This window comes from Muscardinus avellanarius (assembly GCF_963383645.1).
Source record: "Muscardinus avellanarius genome assembly, chromosome: 2".
Classification (NCBI taxonomy): domain Eukaryota; kingdom Metazoa; phylum Chordata; class Mammalia; order Rodentia; family Gliridae; genus Muscardinus; species Muscardinus avellanarius.
In genome coordinates this window covers 29,990,050-30,013,876 of record NC_137787.1, presented here as the reverse complement: position 1 = coordinate 30,013,876, position 23,827 = coordinate 29,990,050, and the positions used below count along the sequence as shown (strand labels likewise).

The following is a 23,827-nucleotide window of genomic DNA, read 5'->3' as shown; positions in this document are numbered from 1 at the left end:
CTTAACAGTAAACACTGAGTCCTACTATTGTTAATAAATCTACAGAAAATACAGAGTATATTCCTAGAAAATATATTTACAATTTTTTTTACGCATCCCTTTAAAAGTAAATCCCCTTTCCCTTGTATGAATGGTAATAACTGACTTTTTTTTTTTTTTTTTTGCGGGTCTGGGGATGGAACCCGGGGCATTTGACCTCCAAGCTACAGTCACTGTCCTATTTTTATTCTTTATTTTTGAAACAGGGTCTCACTAAGTTACGGTGGGCCTCACTAAGTAGCTGAGGCTGTTCGTGAACCGCGATCCTCCGGTCTCAGCCTCCCAAATCCTGAGATTACAAGCATGTGCCACTATGCCCGGCAATACCTGACTTTTAAAAAATAGAATATGATACAACTGTCCCTGAGTAACATCTGGGACCAGGTTGTTGAAGCACTGTGGCTTCCTCTTTACCTTCTCTTTAGAATCACTCAGTCTGTGGAAGTCAGTTGCTATGTTATAAAGACACTCAGACACCCAGATGGAGAGAACCATCAGGTTAGGAACTGAAGCTTCCTCCTAGAAACAACTGAGAAACTGAGGACCCTGCCAAGGGCTGTGTGAATGAGCCAGCTTGAAAATGGATCTGTTAGTACCAGATAAGCCTTCAGGCGACAGCATCTATCATCAAAGTCTTGACTCATTAAAATATATTATCAAGGGTTTCTGTGAAACATGAGGATTACCAATCTTCACCTTCAAACACAAATTCTGATTCATGGGTCTGATGTGTAGCCTAAGAGTCTACATTGTATGTAGGCATCAAATTTAGGTGGTCAAGTACCATACTTAGAACAAGCACCTGTGGACGTCGCACTACATTTAAAATGTAATTTATTAAAATTCAAGTTTTCTAACAATAGAATTTCTTTTCAATCATTGGTGGTATTGAAGTCAAATCTAGAGGCTCTCATTCAACAAGAACTGATTGTTCACTTGTTATATGTTAGAAACATGCTCCAGGGTGGGAACGGGTATCAAGATTTCTAGTGAGAGGAGCACTAAGTTGAATGAGGGCTTTTTGTTTTTTAAAGACGATGATGGGATGTTTGCATTTTGTTCACTTCTGCAGCTGGACTCTGATGGCACCATTACTATAGAGGAACAGATCGTCCTTGTGATGAAGGCTAAAGTCCAGTGTGAACTCAACATCACAGCTCAGCTCCAGGAGGGAGGTAAAGACCCTGAGAAAACTGTGTTGCCTGTGCCCCCCCGCCCCCTAGTCCTCACAAGGGCTGCACGTTTCCCTCCTTAGTGCTGGTGAGACCTTCGCAGTCGTTTCACTTTTCCACGGGGCAGGATTTAGAGCAGAATAATGTGTTCTTCATCTCTTTTCCCCACCTGCTCTTCCCTTTCTACAGAATAAGCAGCTTGCTTGATGAGTGAGTTTGGGAATAGCAGTGGGGCTGTGCACCTCAGGCCTGCCTCCGAATCAGTCTGCATGTAAGGCACATGTGTACTGGCTTGCCTTTGCCCTTGCAGAGAGCGTGGAGGGGCAGGCTCATTTATGTGGTGAACTCATTTCAGAGCAGCAAATAAGCAAGCTTATTTATACTCACCTAAGCCATGTTCTCCAAAAAAGCATTTTATGGTTAGTAAAATGATGGTTCTATTTTTTATTTGCCCACCTCTTTATGCAGTTTCTCATTTGGTTCCAAAGTCAATTGAGAAGTGGGTGCTATTTACTGAGCTTCCAGTATTATCAGCAAAATGAACGCAAGTAGACAATGTCCTTGATGCTACGCTGCTATAACTTAAAGTTTAACGTTTATCCATAGTTTTTTTCCTTCCAAATAATATAAGTAGTTTGGGATAATTTAAATGCTTACAAATTATATACCATTATCATACAAGATTGTACTTTTACCTTAATTTTATGTTATTTTAACTTTTCTTCTTCCTGAAATATGTCTTTTATTTTTTAAAATTTCTTTAGACTGTGCTCATTTTGCTCTGTTTTTTTTGTCTGAAAATGTCTTTTGAAAAATTGTAATCTTTTTCTTCTTTTTGTTTTTGAAAAATTGTAATCTTGAATAATACTTTTTATGAATATGTAATCCTTGATGGAAAAGTATCTATTGTTACCTGGAGATATTATTTTTTATTCCCCTCTAATATTTATTTTTATTGTTGACAAATAATTTCTCAGTCTTCATTGGTGATTGGCTTTTCCATTTTGGCTTTTTTAAGAATTTTTTTTTTACTTTGATGTTCTGCAGTTTCATTCTCTATCCAGGAATGGATTCATTGGATTTCCTGAATCTGAGAATCTGTGTCTTTATTCAGTGACAGGAATATTTTACTCAGTTTTTTTTGACCCTGATAATTCATTCTATTATCTCCTTCTAGAACTTTAATTAGACAAATGTGAAATGTTCTCATGCTAACCTCAGTTTGTCCATGTCTTACTGTTCTTATCTTTGCTTTTCTGCAGCTGTTTTGGTAATTTCTTCAAATCTATTTTCCAGCTCTTCATTCAGCTTTATCAAATGGCTATTTAATTCATGCGCTGGTTAATTTTAATTATTTTTATTTTCTGAAAGCCTTATATATAATTTTGATAGTTTCTTATACCTTTAACAGTGTCCATTCTCTTATTTTCCTATGCATCTATTTTACATTCTGCTTCTGAAAATCTTAATATCCATAGACTTTGCTGGCTAATGTGGATCACCACAAGTGGTAACTTCTTTCTATGTGCTTCTTGAGGAAACTTATTATAAGAACCTGACATCCTTGGTTAAAGTACTTTCCTTCAGAGAAAATTTGTTTATGCAAGGTGCTTTGGGGAACTCTTGATGTAGATCTATTTTAAACTCAGTTTAGGCAAATATTTTTGTTTTATTTATTTTGAAACAGGGTTCACTAAGTTGCAGAGGGCCTCACTAAGTAGCTGAGGCTAGCCATGAACCTTTTGATCCTCCTGTCTCAGCCTCCCAAGTACTGGGATTATAAGTATGTACCACCATGCCCAGCTGACGTTCTTATTTGTAAATTCTATTAAAATTGAAAGATGCATATAAAAATATTTTGCAGTGAGCCATTATGTTGTCTATATTTTATTTAATTATTTTTGTTACTGGAGATTGAACTTGGGGCATTTTATATATAACTTATGTTAAAATTATATTAAAAATAAATTAAATGAAATAAGTATTATAAAAATGAATAACTGTCAATTCTAAGTTATAGATATATAGTATTCTGTTTTATTTCTGAAAAATTATAATAAAAACAACATGAAATTTTTCTAATGTTTATGAAAGGGAGAAAAGGAAATGTGAATGCAAATACCTAGTTACAAAACTCTTCAATAATTTAAGAACAATAATTAAAATATTATTCATCCTGGTTCTACTTCCATGGATGATTGTTATTGGTTATGTGTAACCAAAGGCCTGAGGAGAGAGAGAGCTAGAGCCTTCAAATTTTAGACTATTGAGTGTAAATACCATGGATGAACAAGCTTCGCTTATAATTAGTTTCTCTTGGCACACACAAAGGATTAGAGTTATAATTAATGGTGTTAATTTACAAAGGGAGATCAGTGACTCATTAGGCAATTATTTATTTTCTTGCCAAAAAATGAAAGTATTTACTCATGTGTTGGTCAAGGAGAAGATGCTAATTAAGATCTCTGTATTTTTTGTGCTAGGTCATGGCTTCCCCAATCTTTTCAATCTTTTGTGAATATTTATTACCCTTGTTGTCAAAGAGGCTCCAAGGAAATAAACATGATCTGTATATCTATTATTTTTGGTGATTATAAAATAAACTGGCCACTGGATGTTACATTGTATAAAGATCTTATACTTTCACATGACCAACTCTTGACAGCAAATAGTACCTGACATTGCAGCTTACATGTTAGAGGGACAGCTAGCCACAGTAAAGCAAGAACAAATACCCAGGTCCAATCTACTTATAACATATAGTAGATACTGGCTACATGTCTATTGGACAGTTGTACTAGCTTTGAATTACTATAACAAATAGCTGAAATATATCAACTTATAAAGAGAAAAGGTTTATTTTGACTCCTGGTCTTAGTCTATGAAAAATTGGCCCAAAGCAACTATGGCAGCACATAACAAGTATATGGGATGGAGCAAAGCTGTCAGACACATAGCCTAATATAAAAGAAAGTAAGAGGAAGGGATGCAGGTCCCACTATCTCCTTCAGGGGCACATCCCCAAGGACCGAACGATCTCTCACTAGGTCCACCTCTTCCTAATCTCAAACTGAGGATTAAGCCTTTAACACATGAGCCTTTGGAAATAAATTCCAAACTATAGCAATAGGTATATGAAGAGTTTATCTATCAGATATAGAAAGACATGTGATTTATTAATAACAAAGTAAATGGATAAAAATTCATATGGAATTCTATCAAGATATAGAACAGTGTCTTGGCCAAAGTTGATGAATAAGATTCATTACATTCTGCATAAGCAAGAAGGAAAACAAGCAAACAAGAGCAGAAAGCTGATAATGGTGAAAAGGCAGGCAGAATATAAATTTGCATTATTTTAAACTGCTAGACTTTCAGTAATCAAGCTGGGTGTGGTGGCACATGCCTGTAATCCCAGTAATTGGGAGTCTGAGACAGGAGGATCACAGGTTCGAAGACAGCCTCAGTAAATAGGGAGACTTTCATCAATCTAGCAAGACTCTGTTTCAAAATAAAAATATAATAGGGCTAAGGGTATAGCTCAAAGGTAAATTGGCTCTGAGTTCAATGCCTCAATGCCACAAAAACAAAAAACCCCTCCCCCAAAACAAATAGAAATAGAGAAACAATACAACACTCATAGAAAGTGTTTTTGGTAAGTTGAGACCCAATGTGGCTGACAGCTCTTTTCTTGGAGGTTCAATATATAATGAATGGAGAGAAGCACAGAGTGCTGACTTTGAATATTTGTTAAGCCCCACCAAGTCCCAGGGGCTGTTGCAGGAGTGTGAACACATGACAGAAATCAGACAAAAAACTCTATCCTCAGGGTTCCGAATCCCGTAACTTAAGAAAATAATAATTATGAAATCTTAAATTGGAGGATTCTAAGAACTCAGAAAGAAGGAGCAGGAAAAGGGGGTAAGAGTGCTTTAGATGCAGTTTTAAATGGGGAGCGTTTTCTCAGAAGCTGATATGTGAGTAGGACTCTGGAGGAGGAATGGAAATCCACCTTGAGGCAAAGCGAGGGAACCCAGTGGAGTCCAGGAAGAGCCAGTGGAGCCCAAGCCGTAGGAGCTGGAACAGGCACCAGGGACAGTGAGCTCTGCCTGACACAGGGCAGACACACAGGCGCTTCAGCCATTGCTGAGAGTGGGCTATTGCTTGAGGGACACCGGAGCCTTGGGGGACTTGGGGCTATTACATTAAGAGCAAAGAGAACATAATGGGAAGCTCAAAGTCTCCTCCAGCTTTGGAATGTCCAAGGGGATTATTTTGGAGACTTCAGAGAAGATCTCCTGAGAATACTGGGATTGCCTGGTCTTGAGAAGCCAATTTGAACTTCTAGTTATGAGGCTGAGGGCCAGGCAGGCATGCAAATAAGCTGTATTTATTCTGTGCTCAAATTTGTCTGTTCGTTATCTTTCTTCATTTCCTCTTTCACTTTGTTCGTTTCTTTTCAAACTGAGAACATTTTAAACATTCAAGTTGTTTTTATGAAAGAGAAAAATTTATTGTTATATGTGACCAAAAAATTAATAAAGATTAAGGTTGGTATTAAAAAGACAATAACAAGAACCTAGGTGGGTGTGGTAATGCATACTTGTAATCCTAGGACTTTGGAGGGCGAGACATTTAAGCCTAGGATTTATTATGAGTTGGTCCCTCAGGTTCAGGACAGCGGTCCTGGGCAGATGGAATCTCCATTACACCTACCTTACTTGCATCGCAGCCAAGTGGCCCTGGAAAACCATCCACCCTGGGTCACAAACCCCAGGGAACATCTCCCCTGTTGGGTTAATATGCTGACAGACATCTGGTTTCTTATGAGGGACTGGAAAAGAGGTTTCAAGAATAATGAGGGTCTAGATTAATCTTGAGAAGAGTAGAATGTAAGAGAATTTTGTCTGAGATGAAGGTTAGATTCAAATAAATTATTACAATTGTTATTTTATTTTTAATATACATTTATTAGTGCTCTGTAATTAGACATCATAACGAGGTTCAAGGTGAGAGGGGCACACATGCCCACAGCACTTGGTGTGTATCCCTCTGGATCCCACCCCACTCTCTCTCCTTCCCTGTACATTAGAGAGCCTTGTATTGATAATTTTGTATTTGTAAGTAGCATTATTTGAACTGCTTCCCTCATTATTTGAACTTTCTGCCCCTCTCCCCTCCTAAACCCAATCCAGAGCTCCACTGGAATCTCTCCCTTTATCTGAAGTCCTTTCCTTGATTTTCCCAATTTCTCTGTAGCTTCTGTATGTAAAATAAAACCTACAACCCATTCACATTCTGAGACTGACGAATCTCAGCATAACATTATCTAGTTCCATCCATTTTCTTGCAAATTACATGATTTTAGTCTTTTTGTGGTTGAGTGAAATTGCATTGTGTGTATATATCATGGTTTTGCAATCCATTCATCCATTGATTAAAATTATTGATAAAAAGAAACCTGAATCTTGAATCTGTTTTGTATGTCCTGTTCTTTAACATCAATTAATAAAAATCTAGGGTAAAAAAATCTAGCTACTACTATGACAACTGAAAGAATTATACTATAGTTGCTCACATGAGTTGCAGTATTTCCTTTTATATTAAGTGCTATAATTGTTATAACTAATGTAGTGGAATAATTTGAATATTTTAATTTTGCTAATCAAAACTTTTATTAATGGGCCTCAGAAGGGACCAGGAAGATGAATTTTGGGACATTTGCATCCTTACTGTGCCATTCTAGTTTCCAAAATGATCAGTTTGTTTTACATTTTGCCCTAGGCAGTGTACTGAAATTTTGTATTTTGAATGCATTTGTTCTCTATTGTTATTTCATTTTTATTTATTTGGTTTCTAATTTTTTCTCATCAGAAGGTAATTGTTTTCCGGAATGGGATGGACTCATTTGTTGGCCCAGAGGAACCGTGGGGAAAATATCAGCAGTCCCATGCCCTCCTTATATTTATGACTTCAATCATAAAGGTATTGAGTTTTTCTGAAATGATTAATTTGAAACAGAAACTTACTTTCTTCTACTTTTTGTGTGTAATAGGTCCTAAAGGAACTGAGCAATCTCAGCATCTTTCCTGTCTTTGCAGGAGTTGCCTTCCGACATTGTACTCCTAATGGAACATGGGATTTTATTCATAGCTCAAATAAAACATGGGCTAATTATTCAGACTGCTTTCTGCAGCCGGATATCAGCATAGGAAAGGTAATGACACTTTTGTACTTGTAATCTCTAAGAGAAAGCAGAATCATGTTTTTATGCAATTATTGATGATCAACCATTATGTATAAAAATGCTTTTATTCTATGATATAAAGATTATAAAATATCAAGGCAATGTTGGAATCTTTTCAGATGTACCTGAACCATTTTGGTATTTTCCTTGGGTTAGAATTACCTCGCCAATACACATATATACAACTTATAAATGAATGTGTGCATTGTGTTACATTATGTTATGTTTATGTTACATTATGCTATATTATATATAAAAATCCAGCAGCATGATTCACGACTCCTTCCTATTTACTTAGAAATGGCTTGTCTCATCCCACTCTATCGGTCCTGAAGGACTTTTGCATTTTAGAGGTTTTCATCTCATAAGATTTGCCAGTAGGTGATTTCATTAGTAGATGAAAAAAAAAAAAGCTGTAAAATTCCAGAGGAGCAAAGATATCATGTAAGTTTTCTAGCACAGTGACTTCAATTTACAGACATGAGTCAGCTGAAACCCCGAGATTGAGTGTTGGTGGGAGCGAGTAGAGCAGAGCCCCCAGGGTCCTGGTTTCACATCAGTGGTGAGTGCAGCATACCTTGATATGTAAACTGAAAAATTCTAGGTAGTCACTTTTAAGTTATATTTGGTAGCTTGAAAATCAAGCTAAAATCATATCACTTTGACCTTGTGAGTAAAGATAAGATTGGCATATGATGTTAAGAATGAACATGATAAATTGATGCATAAATAATTTTTACAAAGACCCTGAGAGCAGCCCATCATATTTCTTAACGTTAGACATATTTTATTTTATCTTTTTAATGCCTACTAATTTTTGGAGAGGGAGAGAGAACAGTAGGGGGAGAAGTACTGAGTTGGAGGTTGTTCCGTCCAATTTTGCATAAACAGTCAGAACTTCCTTTAACTTTCTTCTTTTCTTTTCTTTCTTTTCTTTTCTTTTTTTCTTTTTTCTTTTTTCTTTTTTTTTTTTGGTACTAGGAATGGATCCCAGGGGCTTTTCTACCTCTGGGCTATTCTCCAAGACCTATTTTACACTTTATTTGGAAACAGGATCTCACTAAGTTGCTGAGAGCCTCTCTAAGTACTGAGGCTGGCTTCGAACCTGTGCGATCCTCCTGTCTCAGCCTCCCAAGCGCTGGGATTACAAGTGTGCGCCACCACACCTGGCTAACTTCCTTCTTTCTATCAGAGTGTCGCCGCCTTAAGGGGCTCTTTAGTAAGCTGCTGAGAGACTTTCAGTTTTGTACTTCCGTGTTAAAGATTCTCAGATAAAATTAGTCATTCTGAGGAGATTGTTATATATTCTACGAGGCCATGAATGCCAACATCGAGATAGTATAAAATACTCAGAATAATTTTAGTCATACTGACAGAGTGAGCACTCACTAATGTTTTGTGTACTCTTTGATAGTCTTTGGTTGCATGTTAAATGATACAAACACAAGATGTTCTTAGATTTTGACTGGTCATTAAATTAAATCATGGTTTTATTTACACAAAACTCTAATTGTACAAATGTTTTTGTGTGATTACTGTGCATTGTAAGATTAAAGATAATTACAGATGGTTAAAAACCCTAAGACAAATACTGATTCACATAAAAATGACTTTAAAGTCAAACAAAAACTTTTAGAATTTTGTTAGCATAAATTAATTTTATCTTCTTAATGAAAAATACTAAAGTGTATTTCAGTTGTTTACAACCCTAAAGGAGTAATCCAAGTAGACTCCTTATAAGCGAACTAGATGTCTCCTGAAGTTTTGACACACTGTAGGCAAAATGATATTTCTTATTTATGAGATATAAATTATAATGGTTAAAATAAAAATTTTATAAGAAAAAGTAAATAGCTAAAAATGCATTAAGTGTAAATGCCACATAACTTAAAATATAATAAATGCCACATCACTGTTGGGGAAACAAAGCTAAGACATTTAAGCACATTATTTTTTCTGTAAATGATTTCTATATTGTTGTCTTGTCCAACTGAGGTAGTTATCTTTTAATGAAAAGATGAGGAATGTTGATACATTACAAGGTTATTAAATTCTTTAGAATATGCTATTTACAAGAGTAGCAAACTGTAGAAATTATATTTCATGTCTAAAGGCTGCATGTACTTTTGGGATGCAATTTAGCAATATATATTAAAAATCCTCAAAGTTGTCATATACTTTGATCTTATAATTTTACTTCTAAGATTGAGCATAAGATTTGGAGTAGATAAATTGAATACTGTGTGCACATGTGCCTCTATTACTCTAAACAAGATATATGATTACAATTCACAGACTAAAAAGAGTAAAAAAATATTTTCATTGCACAATTAATTATTATAGTGACTATTTTGAGGAATTAAAGTTTCCAGTGACAAGCTGTTTAAGATTATATATATATGTGTGTGTGTGTGTGTGTGTGTGTGTGTGTGTGTGTGTGTGTGTGTATGAGTTTGCAGCCTTGAAATTTTGTCATTCAGCTAACTTAAAAATAAAATCTGAACATAAGTTGGGAATGCAGATGATTAAAACAATAGGAAATGATGCATAGAAATATATAAAGGCAAGCTGGGTGTGGTGGTGCATGCTTGTAATTCCAGTGCTTGGGAGGCTGAGACAGGAGGATCACAAAAGTTTGAAGCCAGTCTCAGCTACTTAGTGAGGCTCCTAGCAACTTAGTGAGACCCTGTTTCCAAATAAAGTATAAAAAAAGTCTGGGAGTATAGCCCGGTGGTAGAAAAGCCCCTGGGTTCCACCCCCAGTACCACACACACACACACACACACACACACACACACACCCACCCACACACACACATATATAAAAGCAAATACCTGAAGTACTAACAATGTTTCTTTTTGATTGGTGAGAATTTGGGAGATCTTGTTCTTTTCTATTGTCTATTTTACACATTATTCAACTATTATCTATGAATTTTTTAATGTTTATTAACAAAAATTATATGTAATAATTCTTTTTTTAATTTATTTTTTGTTTATTTTTTTATTGGTGCATTATATTCATACAACTTATTGGGGTAAAAAACTTGTGTGTATAAACATGTACTCATCGCTGATTTAACCCCTACCCAAATACCACCCCATTCCCTCCCCGTCCCTCCCTTCCTTGCTTGGCTTAGTGATTGACTTCGATATGTTTAAGTACATTGTGTGCTTTAGAGATTTTTCTCTTCCCTCTCCTTTCTCTTCCTTTAGGTTATCTTGTTTGCTCCTCTTTTCTCCCTAACTCTCACATATTAGGGAAAGCATCTGATTTCTTATTTTTTGTGACTGACTAATCTCACTTAGCATAATGTCCTCCAGTTCCATCCATTTCCCTGAAAATGATGTAATTGAGTTTTTTTTGATGGCTGAGTAAAATTCCATTGTGTACATATCCCACAGTTTTGTAATTCATTCATCTGTTGATGGACATCTTGGCTGGTTCCATAGTTTGGCTATGGTGAATTGTGCAGCTATGAACATAGATACACATGCATTAGTTTGGTAGTTTGGTTTCTTTTCTTTTGGGTAGATACCCAACAGTGGTATTGCTGGATCAAATGGTAGATTTGTTCCCATTCTTCTGAGGATTCTCCATACTGTTTTCCAAAGTGGTTGCACTAATTTTTAATCCCACCAACAATGTCTTAGAGTTCCTACTTCTCCACATCCTCGCCAGCATCTGTTGTTGTTTGTGTTTTGAATGATTGCCATTCTAGTTGGAGTTAGGTGAAATCTCAGGGTAGTTTTGATTTGCATCTCTCTGATTGCCAGTGATGTTGAGCATTTTTTCATGCATTTATTGGCCATTTGAATTTCTTCTTTCGTGAAGTGTCTATTTAGTTCATTTGCCCATTTTGTTATTGGATGTTTTGTTTTCTTAGTGTTGAGTTATTTGAGTTCTCTGTATATTCTAGATATTAGTCCTCTATCGGAGGGGTAGGTGGCAAAAACCTTCTCTCATTCTGTTGGCTCTCGATTGAGGTTCTTGATAGTTTCCTTTGCTGAACAGAAGCTCTTCAGTTTCATGCAATCCCATGTATTGATTCTCCTTTTAATTTGTTGTGCCTTTGGGGTCTTATTGAGGAAATGTTTGTCTGTGCCTATGTGTTGTAGTGTTGGACCTATGCCCTCTTCAAGGAGCTTCAAAGTCTCTGGTTTAATTTCCAAGTCTTTGATCCATCGTGAGTTGACTTTTGTACAGGGTGAAAAAGTGGGATTAACATCCAATTTTCTGCATATGGTTAACCAGTTTTGCCAACACCATTTGTTGAAGAGGCTATCTGTTTTCCAGTGTATGTTTTTGGCCCCTTTGTCAAAAATCAATTGGCTGAAAGTGTGTGGGCTTGTTTCTGGGTCTTCTATTCTGCTCCATTGGTCTATATATCTGTTCTTTTGCCAGTACCATGCTGTTTTTATTACAATGGCTTTTTAGTATAGTTTAAAGTCAGGTATTCTGATTCCTCCTGCGTGTTTTTTGTTACTGAGAACTACCTTAGCTATTCTGGGCTTTTTGTTATTCCAGATAAATTTAAGGACTGATTTTTCTATGTCTGTGAGGAATGATCTTGGTAGTTTAATGGGCATTGCATTAAATCTGTAGATCACTTTTGGGAGGATGGCCATTTTAATGATATTTATTCTGCCAATCCATGAACATGGAAGATCTTTCCATCTTCTAAGATCTTCTTCGATTTCTTTTTTCAGTGTTTTATAATTTTCTTTGTAGAGATCTTTAACCTCCTTGGTCAAGTTTATTCCTAGGTATTTTATTTTTTTGTGGGAGATCCTGAGTGGAAGTATTTTCTGAATTTCTTTTTCGGTAGATTTATGGTTGGTGTACAGGAAAGCTTCTGATTTTTTAAGATTGATTTTGTATCCAGATACTTTGCTGAATTTGTTGATCAGTTCTATAAGCCTTTTGGATGAGTTTGTTGGGTTTTCTAAATATAGTATCATGTCATCTGCAAATAGTGAAAGCTTAAGTTCTTCTTTTCCTATTTGTACTCCTTTGATTTCCTTTTCTTGCCTTATTGCTCTGGCTAGAGTCTCTAGTACTATATTGAAGAGAAGTGGTGATAGTGGACATCGTTGTCTCGTTCCAGTTTTTAGGGGGAATTCTTGAAGTTTTTCCCCATTTAATATGATGCCGGCAGTGGGCTTGTTGTAGATTGCCTTAATAATGTTGAGATATGTTCCTTCTATTCCAATTCTCTGCAGTGTTTTTATCATAAATGGATGTTGAATTTTATCAAATGCTTTTTCAGCATCTATTGAGATGATCATGTGGTTTTTGTCTTTGATTCTGTTTATATGATGAATTACATGGATTGATTTTCGTATATTGAACCAGCCTTGCATCCCTGGGATGAACCCTACCTGGTCATGATGAATGATTTTCTTGATGTGGTTTTGAATACGTGTTGCTAGTATTTTGTTTAATAGTTTTGCATCCAAGTTCATCAGAGATATAGGTCTGTAGTTTTCCTTCCTTGAACTGTCTTTATTCGGTTTGGGTATTAGTGTGATGTTGGCTTCATAGAATGTATTTGGGAGAGTCCCGGTTTTTTCTATTTCCCGAAATAGTTTGAGTAGTATTGGGATTAGCTCTTCTGTAAAGATTTTTTAGAATTCACTTGAAAAACCATCTGGTCCTGGGCTTTTCTTTGATGGTAAGCTCTTTATTGCTGTTTCAATCTCTTTGATTGTTATTGGTTGGTTTAAGTGTTCTATATCTTCTTGACTCAGTTTAGGAAGGTTGTATTTATCTAGGAAGTTGTCGATTTCCTCCAGATTTTCAATTTTGTTGGAGTATAGTTTTTCAAAGTAGTTTCTGATAATCCTCTGGATTTCTACACTGTCAGTAGTAATGTCTCCTTTTTCATCCCTTATCCTCATAATTTGGGTTGATTCTCTCTTTTTTTTAGTTAGGTTGGCCAGTGGTTTATCAATCTTGTTAATCTTTTCAAGAAACCAGCTTTTGGTTTTGTTGATTTTCTGTATTGTTTTTTTTATTCTCTATTTCATTAATTTCTGCTCTAATTTTAATAATTTCCCGTCTTCTGCTGGCTTTGGGGTTCAATTGTTCCTGCTTTTCAAGGGGTTTGAGGTGTGTCGTGAGGCTATTTATTTGAAGATTTTCTGTTTTTCTTATGTGAGCACTCAGTGCTATAAATTTTCCTCTTAATACGCCTTCAAAGTGTCCCAGAGGTTTTGATATGTTGTTTCTTTATTTTCATTTGTTTCTATAAATTTCTTGATTTCACCTCTTACATCTTCTATGACCCATTCTTCATTCAGAAGTGTGGTGTTCAGCCTCCACATGTTTATGTTGTTTCTTTGGGTCTTCTTATAGTTGATTTCTAGTTCCATTCCATTATGGTCTGAAATGACACAGGGAAGTATGTAACATTTTTTAAATTTGCTAGTGCTCATTTTGTGTCCCAGGATGTGATCTATTTTGGAGAAGGTTCCGTGAGCAGCTGAGAAAAATGTGAACTCTGCTGTAGTTGGGTGAAATATTCTATATGTGTCCAACAGGTCCATTTGGTTAATGGTGTTCTTTAGTTCTGAGACATCTTTACTGACCCTTTGTCTGGAAGATCGGTCTAGTATTGTGAGAGGTGTGTTGAAGTCTCCCAGTATTATTGTGTTGGGATTTATGTGTGACTTCATGTCACAAAGAGTTTGATTTATGAAAGTAGCTGCCCCTATGTTTGGGGCATAGATGTTGATTATTGTTATTTCCTCTTGCTGGACTATTCCTTTTACCAGTAAAATGTGACCTTCTTTATCTCTTCTAATAAGTTTGGGTTTGAAGTCTAACTTGTCTGATATCATAGTTGCTACTCCTGCTTGTCTTCGAGTACCATTAGAATGGATAACCTTGCTCCAGCCCTTTACCTTAAGTTTGTTCCTATCTTTACTTGTAAGGTGTGTTTCTTGTAAGCAGCAGATGGATGGATTCTGGCTTTTAATCCATTTTGCCACTTTATGTCTTTTTATTGGGGAGTTGAGGCCGTTTACATTCAGTGTGATTATAGAGAGATAATTTTTAATTCCCAACATGTTAAGATCTTATTTCTGTTTGAGATACTGTTTATTCTTCTTTGCTTAGTTGTCTGCTGGATGGGAATTCTTGTTTCTTTGGTTCTGGCGTGTATTACCCATTTCCTCTTTGCAGTTAATCTCCTTGAGTACTTTCTCTAGCGCTGGTTTTGAAGACATAAATTCCTTCAGTTGCTGTTTGTCATGGAAGCTTCTTATTTCCCCATCTAATTTGATGGATAGTTTTGCTGGGTAGGAAATTTTTGGCTGGAAGTTGTTTTCTTTCAGAGTTTGGAATATGTTACTCCATGCCCTTCTTGCTTTCATAACTTGGTTTGGGAAGTCTGGAGTGATTCTAATTGGTTTGCCTCTGTATGTCACGTGGCCTTTTGTTTTTGTTGCCTTTAAGATTCTCTCCTTGGCTTCCACATTAGTCATTTTGACAATTATGTGGCGTGGGGATCCTCTTCTTTGATCCTGTCTAAAGGGAGTTCTATAAGTTTCCTGGACCTGTGTATCGACCTCTTGCTCTATGTTTGGAAAATTTTCTGCTATTACTTCCTTGAAGAGATTGTTGATCCTTTTGGTTTCACCTTCTTTTCCCTCCTCTATTCCAACTATTCTTAGGTTAGCTCTCTTGAAATGGGCCCATATTTCTTCAATGTCAGATTCCTGCTGTCGGGTTTTTTTTTCTAAATTAGAAACTATGCGTTCATTTTTGGAATGGTCATCTTCAAGAAGCGAGATTCTATTCTCCATGTGGTCTAATCTGTTGTTTATACTTTGAATTGAAGCCTTCACTTCATTAATTGCATCCTTTATCTCTTTTTGACTCTCTCTAAATTCTTTTCGAAAGTCCTCTATTATTTCTAGAGTTATTTTCCTAATTTGATCTTCTAGAGGTCTTTGGATTTCTGTGTTATCAGATTCTGATGTTGTGGGGTTGTGGGCATTCACTGCTCCATTGTTATTTCTCTTTCCCATGATTTTGGAAGTTTGTGCCTTCTCTGGGTTCTTCCCTGAGTCACTACGAGTTCACTTAAGATGTTCTGGATCTCGAGTCTGTGGTATCTCAGTCACCACTACTCCTTTACTGAGTTGTATCACAAAGTCTCAGACCCAGGGAGTCAATTGAGGCTGCTTAGACCGTGGGGGGTGCCAAGTTGGGTGTTCTCTAGCGGGGAGTTGTGACTATGGTATGATATCTCTGCCACTGCCACTCCCCCACTGGGCTGCACTGCTAAAATCTCCGACCCAGGGAGACTATCTGCGCAAGTCCCTGGGAGTGCAGTACTGGGATTTCTCCCCTTGGGGCCGCAATTTGACTCACGTTTGTTGAGTGCGCTGATGGAGCTGTAGTGAACTCGGTGGATTCGCTGCTGCCGCCACTGGCAATATGGCACCACTGCCACGTCCTCGGCCGTGATGTGGCCTATTTCTTCTCTGGTTTTGAGCTCCGCTGAGTCCCTGCCAGGTGTGCTGTGCCCAGCCCTTGGGAGCTTTAGACGCTCCTTGCACCGGAGAAACTGCTGACTGCCGCCCGGCTGTTCAGCAGAGGCTTACCTTGGCTCGCAGTCCACCCCTCCTCTCAGGCGTCTGGTGGCTGGTTGTGTGGGTTGGTCTGGGGCCGTCTGGTGAATTCGCCGCTGCCGCCAGCAGTAAGACGCTGCTTCTGCATCCTAGGCCGCAAGGCCAGAGTACCTCCTCTCTGGATTTGAGCTCTGTTTTGAGTCTCCCTCCTCTCTGGAGCCTGGTGCTGCTAGGGGAGATGTAAGCCGCGCCGCTCCAGCCGCTCTGCGCTGTGGCTCAGGCTGCTCCGCACCACGGGTCTGGCCGCTCTGGCCTCTCTGGCTGCTCTGCACCACGGATCCGGCTGCTCCGCACTGCAGGTCTGGCCACTCCAGCCGCGAAGCGGCTCTGGCTGCTCCGGCTGTTCTGGCCGCTCCTCTCTGGCTGGTCTGGCCGCTCTGCTCGGCTGTTCCGGCCGCCCCGCTTCGCGCCGTGGCTCTGACTTCTCTGCGCTGCGGCTCTGGCCGCTCGGGCTCCTCCGGCCGCTCCGCGCCGCGGCGGGCGCGGCCCTTCGGGCTGGTTTTTTTCTGGTGTCTTGTTTTTCCAGCCCTTTTTCTCTGTCCCTTGTATTTACCATTTTTATTTCTTTGCTGGTGGTGTTTTCTGGCTCTGAAAGGCGCTGGTTTTGTGGTAATAGAGTTCGATTGTTAGCGGGACTTGTAAGTGCCGCTTTCCTCAGTCGCCATCTTACCGGAAGTTGTAATAATTCTTTTTTTAAAAGAAATTGGAGGAAAGCCTTCTGCTTCCAGTCAGATACAATAATAATTTGAATAAGATGCAAAATAAAAAACTATGAAGCATCTCAACAGAGAACTGACAGAAGAGAAGAAAACTCCAGAAACTCAGTGCTAAGAAAACAAATAACCCAATTTAAAAAAATGGGCAAGTGAACTAAATAGACATTTCACAAAGGAAGAAATTCAAATGGCCAATAAATGCATGAAAAAATGTTCAACATCATTATAATCAGAGAGAAACAAATCAAAACTACCATGAGATTTCACCTAACTCCAACTAGAATGGCAATCATTCAAAACACAAACAACAACAAATGCTGGTGAGGATATGGAGAAGTAGGAACTCTAATACATTGTTAGTGGAATTGCAAATTAGTGCCACCACTTTGGAAAACAGTATGGAGGATCCTGTAACAAATTTACCATATGATCAAATTTTACTATATGAACAAATTTACTATATTATCCATCAATACCACTTCTCGGTATCTACCCCAAAGAATGGAAACCAAACTACCAAACTAATGCATAAATATCTACATTCATAGCTGTACAATTCACAGTTACCAAACTATAGAACCAGCCAAGATGTCCATCAACAGACGAATGGATTACAAAAGTATGGGATATATATACAATGGAATTTTACTCAGCCATAAAGAAGACCAAGATTACATCATTTACATGGAAATATATGGAGCTGTAGAACATTATGTAAGTGGGATTAGTCAGTCACAAAAAGTAAGAAACTGGATGCTCTCCTTAATATGCAGAAGCTAGGGAGAAAACGGGGTCATAGGAGGAGCTCTAGACAAAGGAGGAGAAACCACAGATTAGCAAATAAGGAGGCCTAACTGGGAGTGATGGGAAGGGGAAAGAGGGAAATTCCCTAATGTGCATGATGTACATTCACAAAAATATCAATCACTAAGCCAGAAATGAGAAAACGAGAGGAGGGAGGGAATGGGGTGGAAATTGGGAAAGTCTAAATGAGTGATGTGTGCATATATGGCCCCACCATCTTCTACCCCATTAAGATGTATGGCTAAAATGTACCATTAAAAAATAGTTTGTAAAAACTATCAGTGAGCTGAGGATGCCATGAAATCTAAATGAACTAAGTTTGAAAAGTGGGCAACCCTTCCTATGAGAGAAGAATCCAGGACCGTGGTCCTGCTTGGGTCTGCAGCAAAAGGGGAGCAACTGGATCATAGACAGATATAAAAAGAAAGGAGCAAAGCTTTTGACTAACTTTTAGCAGATGAGGGCTAACATAAAGGCTTAGAATTCCAAGGAGCAAGCTCGAGTCACAGTGAAGTCCCATGGGGACTATGCCAAACGCTGGGGCTGTGCAGGGCAGTGAGAGGAATCCCTTGAGATGTACACAGAACCTTCAAAGCAGCAGCTAGTCTAAGTCATGAGACAGAACAGAGGGGTGGGGAGACAGCCCTCGAGGCATGGGGGACCCTCACTAAGTACTTGACTAAGTGTATGGCTGAAAGACCAGGGGAAGACAACCCCCCAAAAGAAATGCACAGTTCTACAGGCTGCAGCCTGACAAAAGAAACAGAAAGAGCTCTCCTGGACACAAAGAGCCTTCATCTAAGGCAAGTCAGTGGCTAGCTGAGCCCTGTGGCCGACCAGCACGGGGAACACATTCTCCTAGGATTCAGAAAGCCTGCATTGAGGTACACTCATGTCACTTCTATTTAACACAGCACTGGTAGTCTTAGCAAGAGCAATTATGGTAGAGAAGGAAATAAAAGACATGCAAATGAAAGGGAGAAGTAAAATTGCCTGTTTGCAGATGACATTTTGTATACAGAAAACCCTGAAACTCACCAAAAGCAATTAGAACTGATAAGTGAATTCAGTAACATTGCAGGGTACAAAATCTACATTAAAAATTCATTGTGTTCCTGTGCACCTAACAACGAACTATCCAAAAAAAGAAAAAAATCAGGAAAACAATTCTGTTTATAATAGCTTGATAAATTTAACAAAGAACATAAAATAACTGAACACTGAAAACCATGAAATTTTGATGAAAGAAAAACACAATTAAATGCAAAGATATCCTCTGTTCATGTATTGGAAGAATTAATATTGTTAAAATATATATAGTATTGAAAGTTATCTACAGAGTCAATGTAGTTCTTATCAAGATTCCAATGACATTTTTATAGAAATAGATAAAACAATTAAAAAATTTGCATGGCACTACAAAAACCCTGAATTTTCAAAGCTATCTTGAATAAAAATAGCAAAGCTGAGTCTTCACATTATCTGTCTTAAAAATGTGCTACAAAGCTTTAGAGGTCAAAACAGCATGGTACTGTCATAAAAAACAGACACAGAGATCAGTAGAACAGAATAGATAAACCAGAAATAAATCCACATGTTAATGCCCTACTGATTTTCAACAAAGGTGCCAAGGACACATAGTGGAGAAATATAGTCTTTTAATAAATAATGTTGGGAAAACTAGATATACACATGTAGAAGAGTGAAATTGGACCTCTATATACAAAATTCAATGCAAAATGAATTAAAATGTTATTATAATACTTGGCACTGTGAAACTACTAGAAGAAAATATAGTGTGAAATCTCCGTGAAATTCGTCTGGGCAGTGAATTTCTGGATATGATACCAAAAGCATAGACAATAAATACAAATAGACAAATAGGATTAGATTAAACTTCCCTACAAACTGGAAAACAATCAACAGAGTAAAGAGAAAAGCCACAGAATGAGATAAAATATTTGCAAAGCATAAACTACGTAAGGGACTAATCTCCAAAAATATTTAAGGAACCCAGACAACTTAATAGTAATAAAACAACCCAATTATAGGATGGGCAAAGGATGTGAGTAGACATCTCTTAAAATATGACATACACATGGGCAATGGATATGTAAAAACATGCTCCACATCACTATCAGAAAAATATAGACTAAAATTCACAAGAGATAGGACCTTACATGTCTGAAGAATGGCTTTATCAAGCTGGTGTGGTGGCGCACACTTGTAATCCCAGCATTTGGGAGGATAAAACAGGAGGATCATGGTTCAAGGACAGCCTCAGCTACTATTTAGTGAAGCCCTTTGCAACTCAGTGAGACCCTGTTTCAAAATAAAGAATAAAAATTAGGGCTGGGAGGTAGAATGCCCTTGGGTAGTACTGCAAAATAAATAAATAAATAAATAAATAAATAAATAAATAAATAAATAAATAAATGGCTTTATCAGAAATACAAAAGAATCCGGGTGTGGTGGTGTACACTTGTAAACCCAGCATTTGGGAGGCAGAGAATCAGAGCATCGTGGTTCATGGACAGCCTCAGCTACTAAGCAAAGCCCTTCTGCAACTGAATGAAACCCTGTTTCAGAGCCAGGCGTGGTGGCACACGCTTGTAATCCCAGCATTCAGGAGGCTGAGACCGGAGGATAGTGGTTCACACACAGCCTCAGCTACTTAGTAAGGCCCTCTGCAACTCAGTGAGACCCGGTTTCAAAATAAAGAATAAAAAATTGGGCAGGGGGTGTAGCTCGGAGGTCAAATGCCCCTGTGTTCCATCCCCAGACCCACAAAAAAGAAAAAAAAAGATAAAAAAAGAAACCCTCTTTCAAAAATAAAAAGAATAAAAAAAGAAGAACTGGGGTGTTGCTCCGAGGTAGAATGCCCCTGGGTTCCATTCCGGTAGTGAAAAAATAATAATAATAAAGTGAGAGAGAAAGAGAAATGTTGGAGAAAATAATGTAAATTATTATAACCATTATGGAAAATAATATGGAAGTTCCTCAAAAAATTAAAAATTAAACTTTCATGTTCACCAGTAATACCATTACAACTATGGGTACATGCCCAAGGGCAATGAAGTCGGTATGTTGAAGACATTTGCATGCTCTTGCTCTTCACACTATTATTCAAAAATTCCAAGATATGAAAACAACTTAAGTTGTCAGGAAGCAAAAATAGAAATAAAAGGAAAAATATCCAAATACCATCATGTTGGAGTTTGTAAACACTATCCTCATAGACCCATTATAGTTTTCCATATGATATCTTTCAAAAGTTGATATTTATAGAACAACTACAAAAATAAAATTTTTCTTATTTATTTTATACGCTTTTTTTTTTTTTTTTGGTGGTACTGGGGTTCCTGAAAACCCTTCTACCTCCGGGCTACACTCCCAGACCCATTTTTATTCTTTTTTTTATTTGGAAACAGGGTCTCTTAAGCCAGCACAGCTGGCTTCAAACCTGCATGATCCTCCTGTCTCCGCCTCCCAAGCGGGGCGGGGGGGGGGATTACAAGTGTGCGCCACCATGCTAGGAGTCACATTCTTTTAAAGTACATACCAAACGCAATTTGAATGGTATGCATTCAAACTGCAGTTCATAAAAAGCTAGAGAACTATAAATAACATTCAGACAATTACATACTGTTATTACAAGTTTCCTGGTAAAAGAATTCTATTATACATGTGACCCTCTCTTTCCCTACAGCAGGAATTCTTTGAGAGCCTCTATGTCTTGTACACTATTGGCTACTCCATCTCCTTTGGGTCCTTGGCTGTGGCTATTCTCATCATTGGTTACTTCAGGTGAGTAAATCCAAGGCACTTTTCTTTATGAAAGGGGCTGTCTGATCCCTACCTGTAGAAGACACAGAAGTCTCATAATCTGTGCCCCCAAATATTTTTCCCACCATAATAATTTTAATTAAACCCACTGTATTTGATGATTCATTTTTTTATGAAGAATTCAAGGTTTTATTTTGTTTAAAAACTTAAAGCATCAAAACAGTATGAAAGCTTCAATTAATAGGTATGTGCTTCAGTACATTTGTTTGTAAAATGATGCAAGAGAGAGCTGAATGATTTACACTTTGTTTTATTCATGATGTAATGACTTAGTTCACTTTCCCCAAGTGATTATGTGTCACTGGATAAAAATTTCTCCCAAATTATTTGATATCAGAACATAAAACAGTCTTCCTTTATTTTGTTGTGATTTTTATCTACTTAAACTTGAGTCCAACTTAATTCAATTTAATCTAAAGCAACACAACATTTTGAGTCGAGCATATAAAGAGACAACAGTGAACACTATCTTTATGATGTATACACTCATGATGCTTGTAGTTGGTTTGTAACACCAATAATTGACAAAACAAGTAAGATATAGTGTGAGAAGTGCCGTGAGGTGTTGTGTAGTGATTATTTGCACTAGGTTAAGTAGTGCCTAACAATTTGGGAGGGAAGAAGAAGAGAAAGACCTTCTAGATGAGGTGAAATCTAAAATGATACCTGAGTACATATAAGATTTAACTCAAAGAGAATACTGGGAAGGAGTATTCCAAACCTATGTTTAGACCAAGAAAAGACATGGGCTATTTGAGAATTCACAATTTCTTTATTGATTCACTAGTCCATTTATTCAACATTTTTCTATAACATATGATAGATTTTTTTTGTTTTTGGTGGTACTGGGGGTGGAACCAAGAGGCTTTCTACCTCCAGCTATACTCCCAGCCCTATTTTTTTTTCTATTTTTCTATTTTATTTGGAAACAGGGTCTCACTTAAGTTGCTGAGAGCCTCACTAAGTAGCTGAGGCTGGCTTCAAACCTGCGCGATCCTCCTGTTTCAGCCTTCCAAGTGCGGAGATTACAAGCGTGCGCCACCATGCCTGGCTGATAGATTCTTTTTAGTACAGATAAAGTCAAAAGTAAAAGAGAAGTAGCATATATATCATAAGGACTGACCCACTAAACCATTATTAGAAAAACATTTTAGTACTGTAATTCAGACTTCTATAAAGGGCTTTGGGAGCACCAAGGAGCTACTCCAAAAGGACTGGATGGGAGGAAGAGACTTCTCAGAACACCTGATATGTGAGCTAGTATTGAATGATGAGGAGGTCAGCATGATCTAGATGATGTGCAGACACCAAAACATAAAGGAGCAGAGTAGACTCAGGGAACAGAGGGGTCCCGTGCATGTGGAGCCTTTAATGTTTAGGGAGGAGCGGCAATATAGGAATGTCCAGGAAGAAACTGGACTTTGTGCCAGAGGTTTTGTAGTTCCTTGTGAAGGGCTTTGAATTTTGCCCTATAAAGGTAACAGGGAGCTAATGAAAAAATAAGTTTTCCCCAGTGACAAAATTTTCTTTATTTATAAAGCCAAATAAAAATACATGAAAAGCCGGGCGTGGTGGCGCACGCTTGTAATCCCCGCATTTGGGAGGCGGAGACAGGAGGATCACACTGGTTCGGAGCCAGCCTCTCTGGCTTAAGAGACCCTGTTTCAAATTAAGAAAATATAAAAATAGGTCTGGGAGTGTAGCCCAGACGTAGAAGGGCTTCCAGGAACCCCAGTACCACAAAAAACAACAACAAAACAACAACATGAAAAGGTGAATTTTTAAATTTTGTAGGTTCGACTTGATAGGGAGAAATCAGTTAAGGCATTTCAGTAGAATTTTTCTGAGTGTGAGTGATATTATAAAGATCTTTTCCATTGTTTTTAAGAATAAAAAGTCTTAAGTGATACATAAAAACATAAAAATTGCACATATTAATGAGGTATCTCCATTCTCCTTGGTCTCTTCCCCCTATTATCTTCATTCTATGGCAAACCATCTGCTCTCAACTTCCATCAAAACATATTGTATCTCATAAATATGAACAAGTATGTGTCAATCAAAACTAGATAATAAAAAACAAAAGTACTTATTCTTGAGCAACTAAAGGAACTAAAGAAGAAATCAAGAAAGGACCAAATAATGAGTAGCAACATTGACTCAGTAATAACAAGTCTCCCATCAGAGCAAAGCTCTTGCTCAGGTAGCTTCACTGGTGAATTCTACCAAACATTAGTAATCTCAATTCTTACATTATTTCCATACATTACAGAACAGAGAATTCTCTCAAATTCATCCCATGAGGTGAGCATTGGTTTGACACCAAAACCAAACAAAGACACAATAAGAAAAGAAAGCCACAGG

At 37.6% G+C, this 23,827-nt stretch overlaps 1 protein-coding gene across 1 annotated transcript in view; it reads left to right on the top strand.

Moving 5' to 3' along the window:
* PTH2R (parathyroid hormone 2 receptor) overlaps positions 1-23,827 on the top strand; it is a gene marked incomplete at both ends in the record, with an annotated part of 75,160 nt that overhangs the window by 13,006 nt on the left and 38,327 nt on the right. The window contains 4 exons of the mRNA XM_080689919.1: positions 1,112-1,214; positions 7,086-7,196; positions 7,313-7,428; positions 21,327-21,424. Coding sequence (XP_080546045.1) covers positions 1,112-1,214; positions 7,086-7,196; positions 7,313-7,428; positions 21,327-21,424 — 428 coding nt within the window. The remainder of the gene's footprint in view (positions 1-1,111; positions 1,215-7,085; positions 7,197-7,312; positions 7,429-21,326; positions 21,425-23,827) is intronic.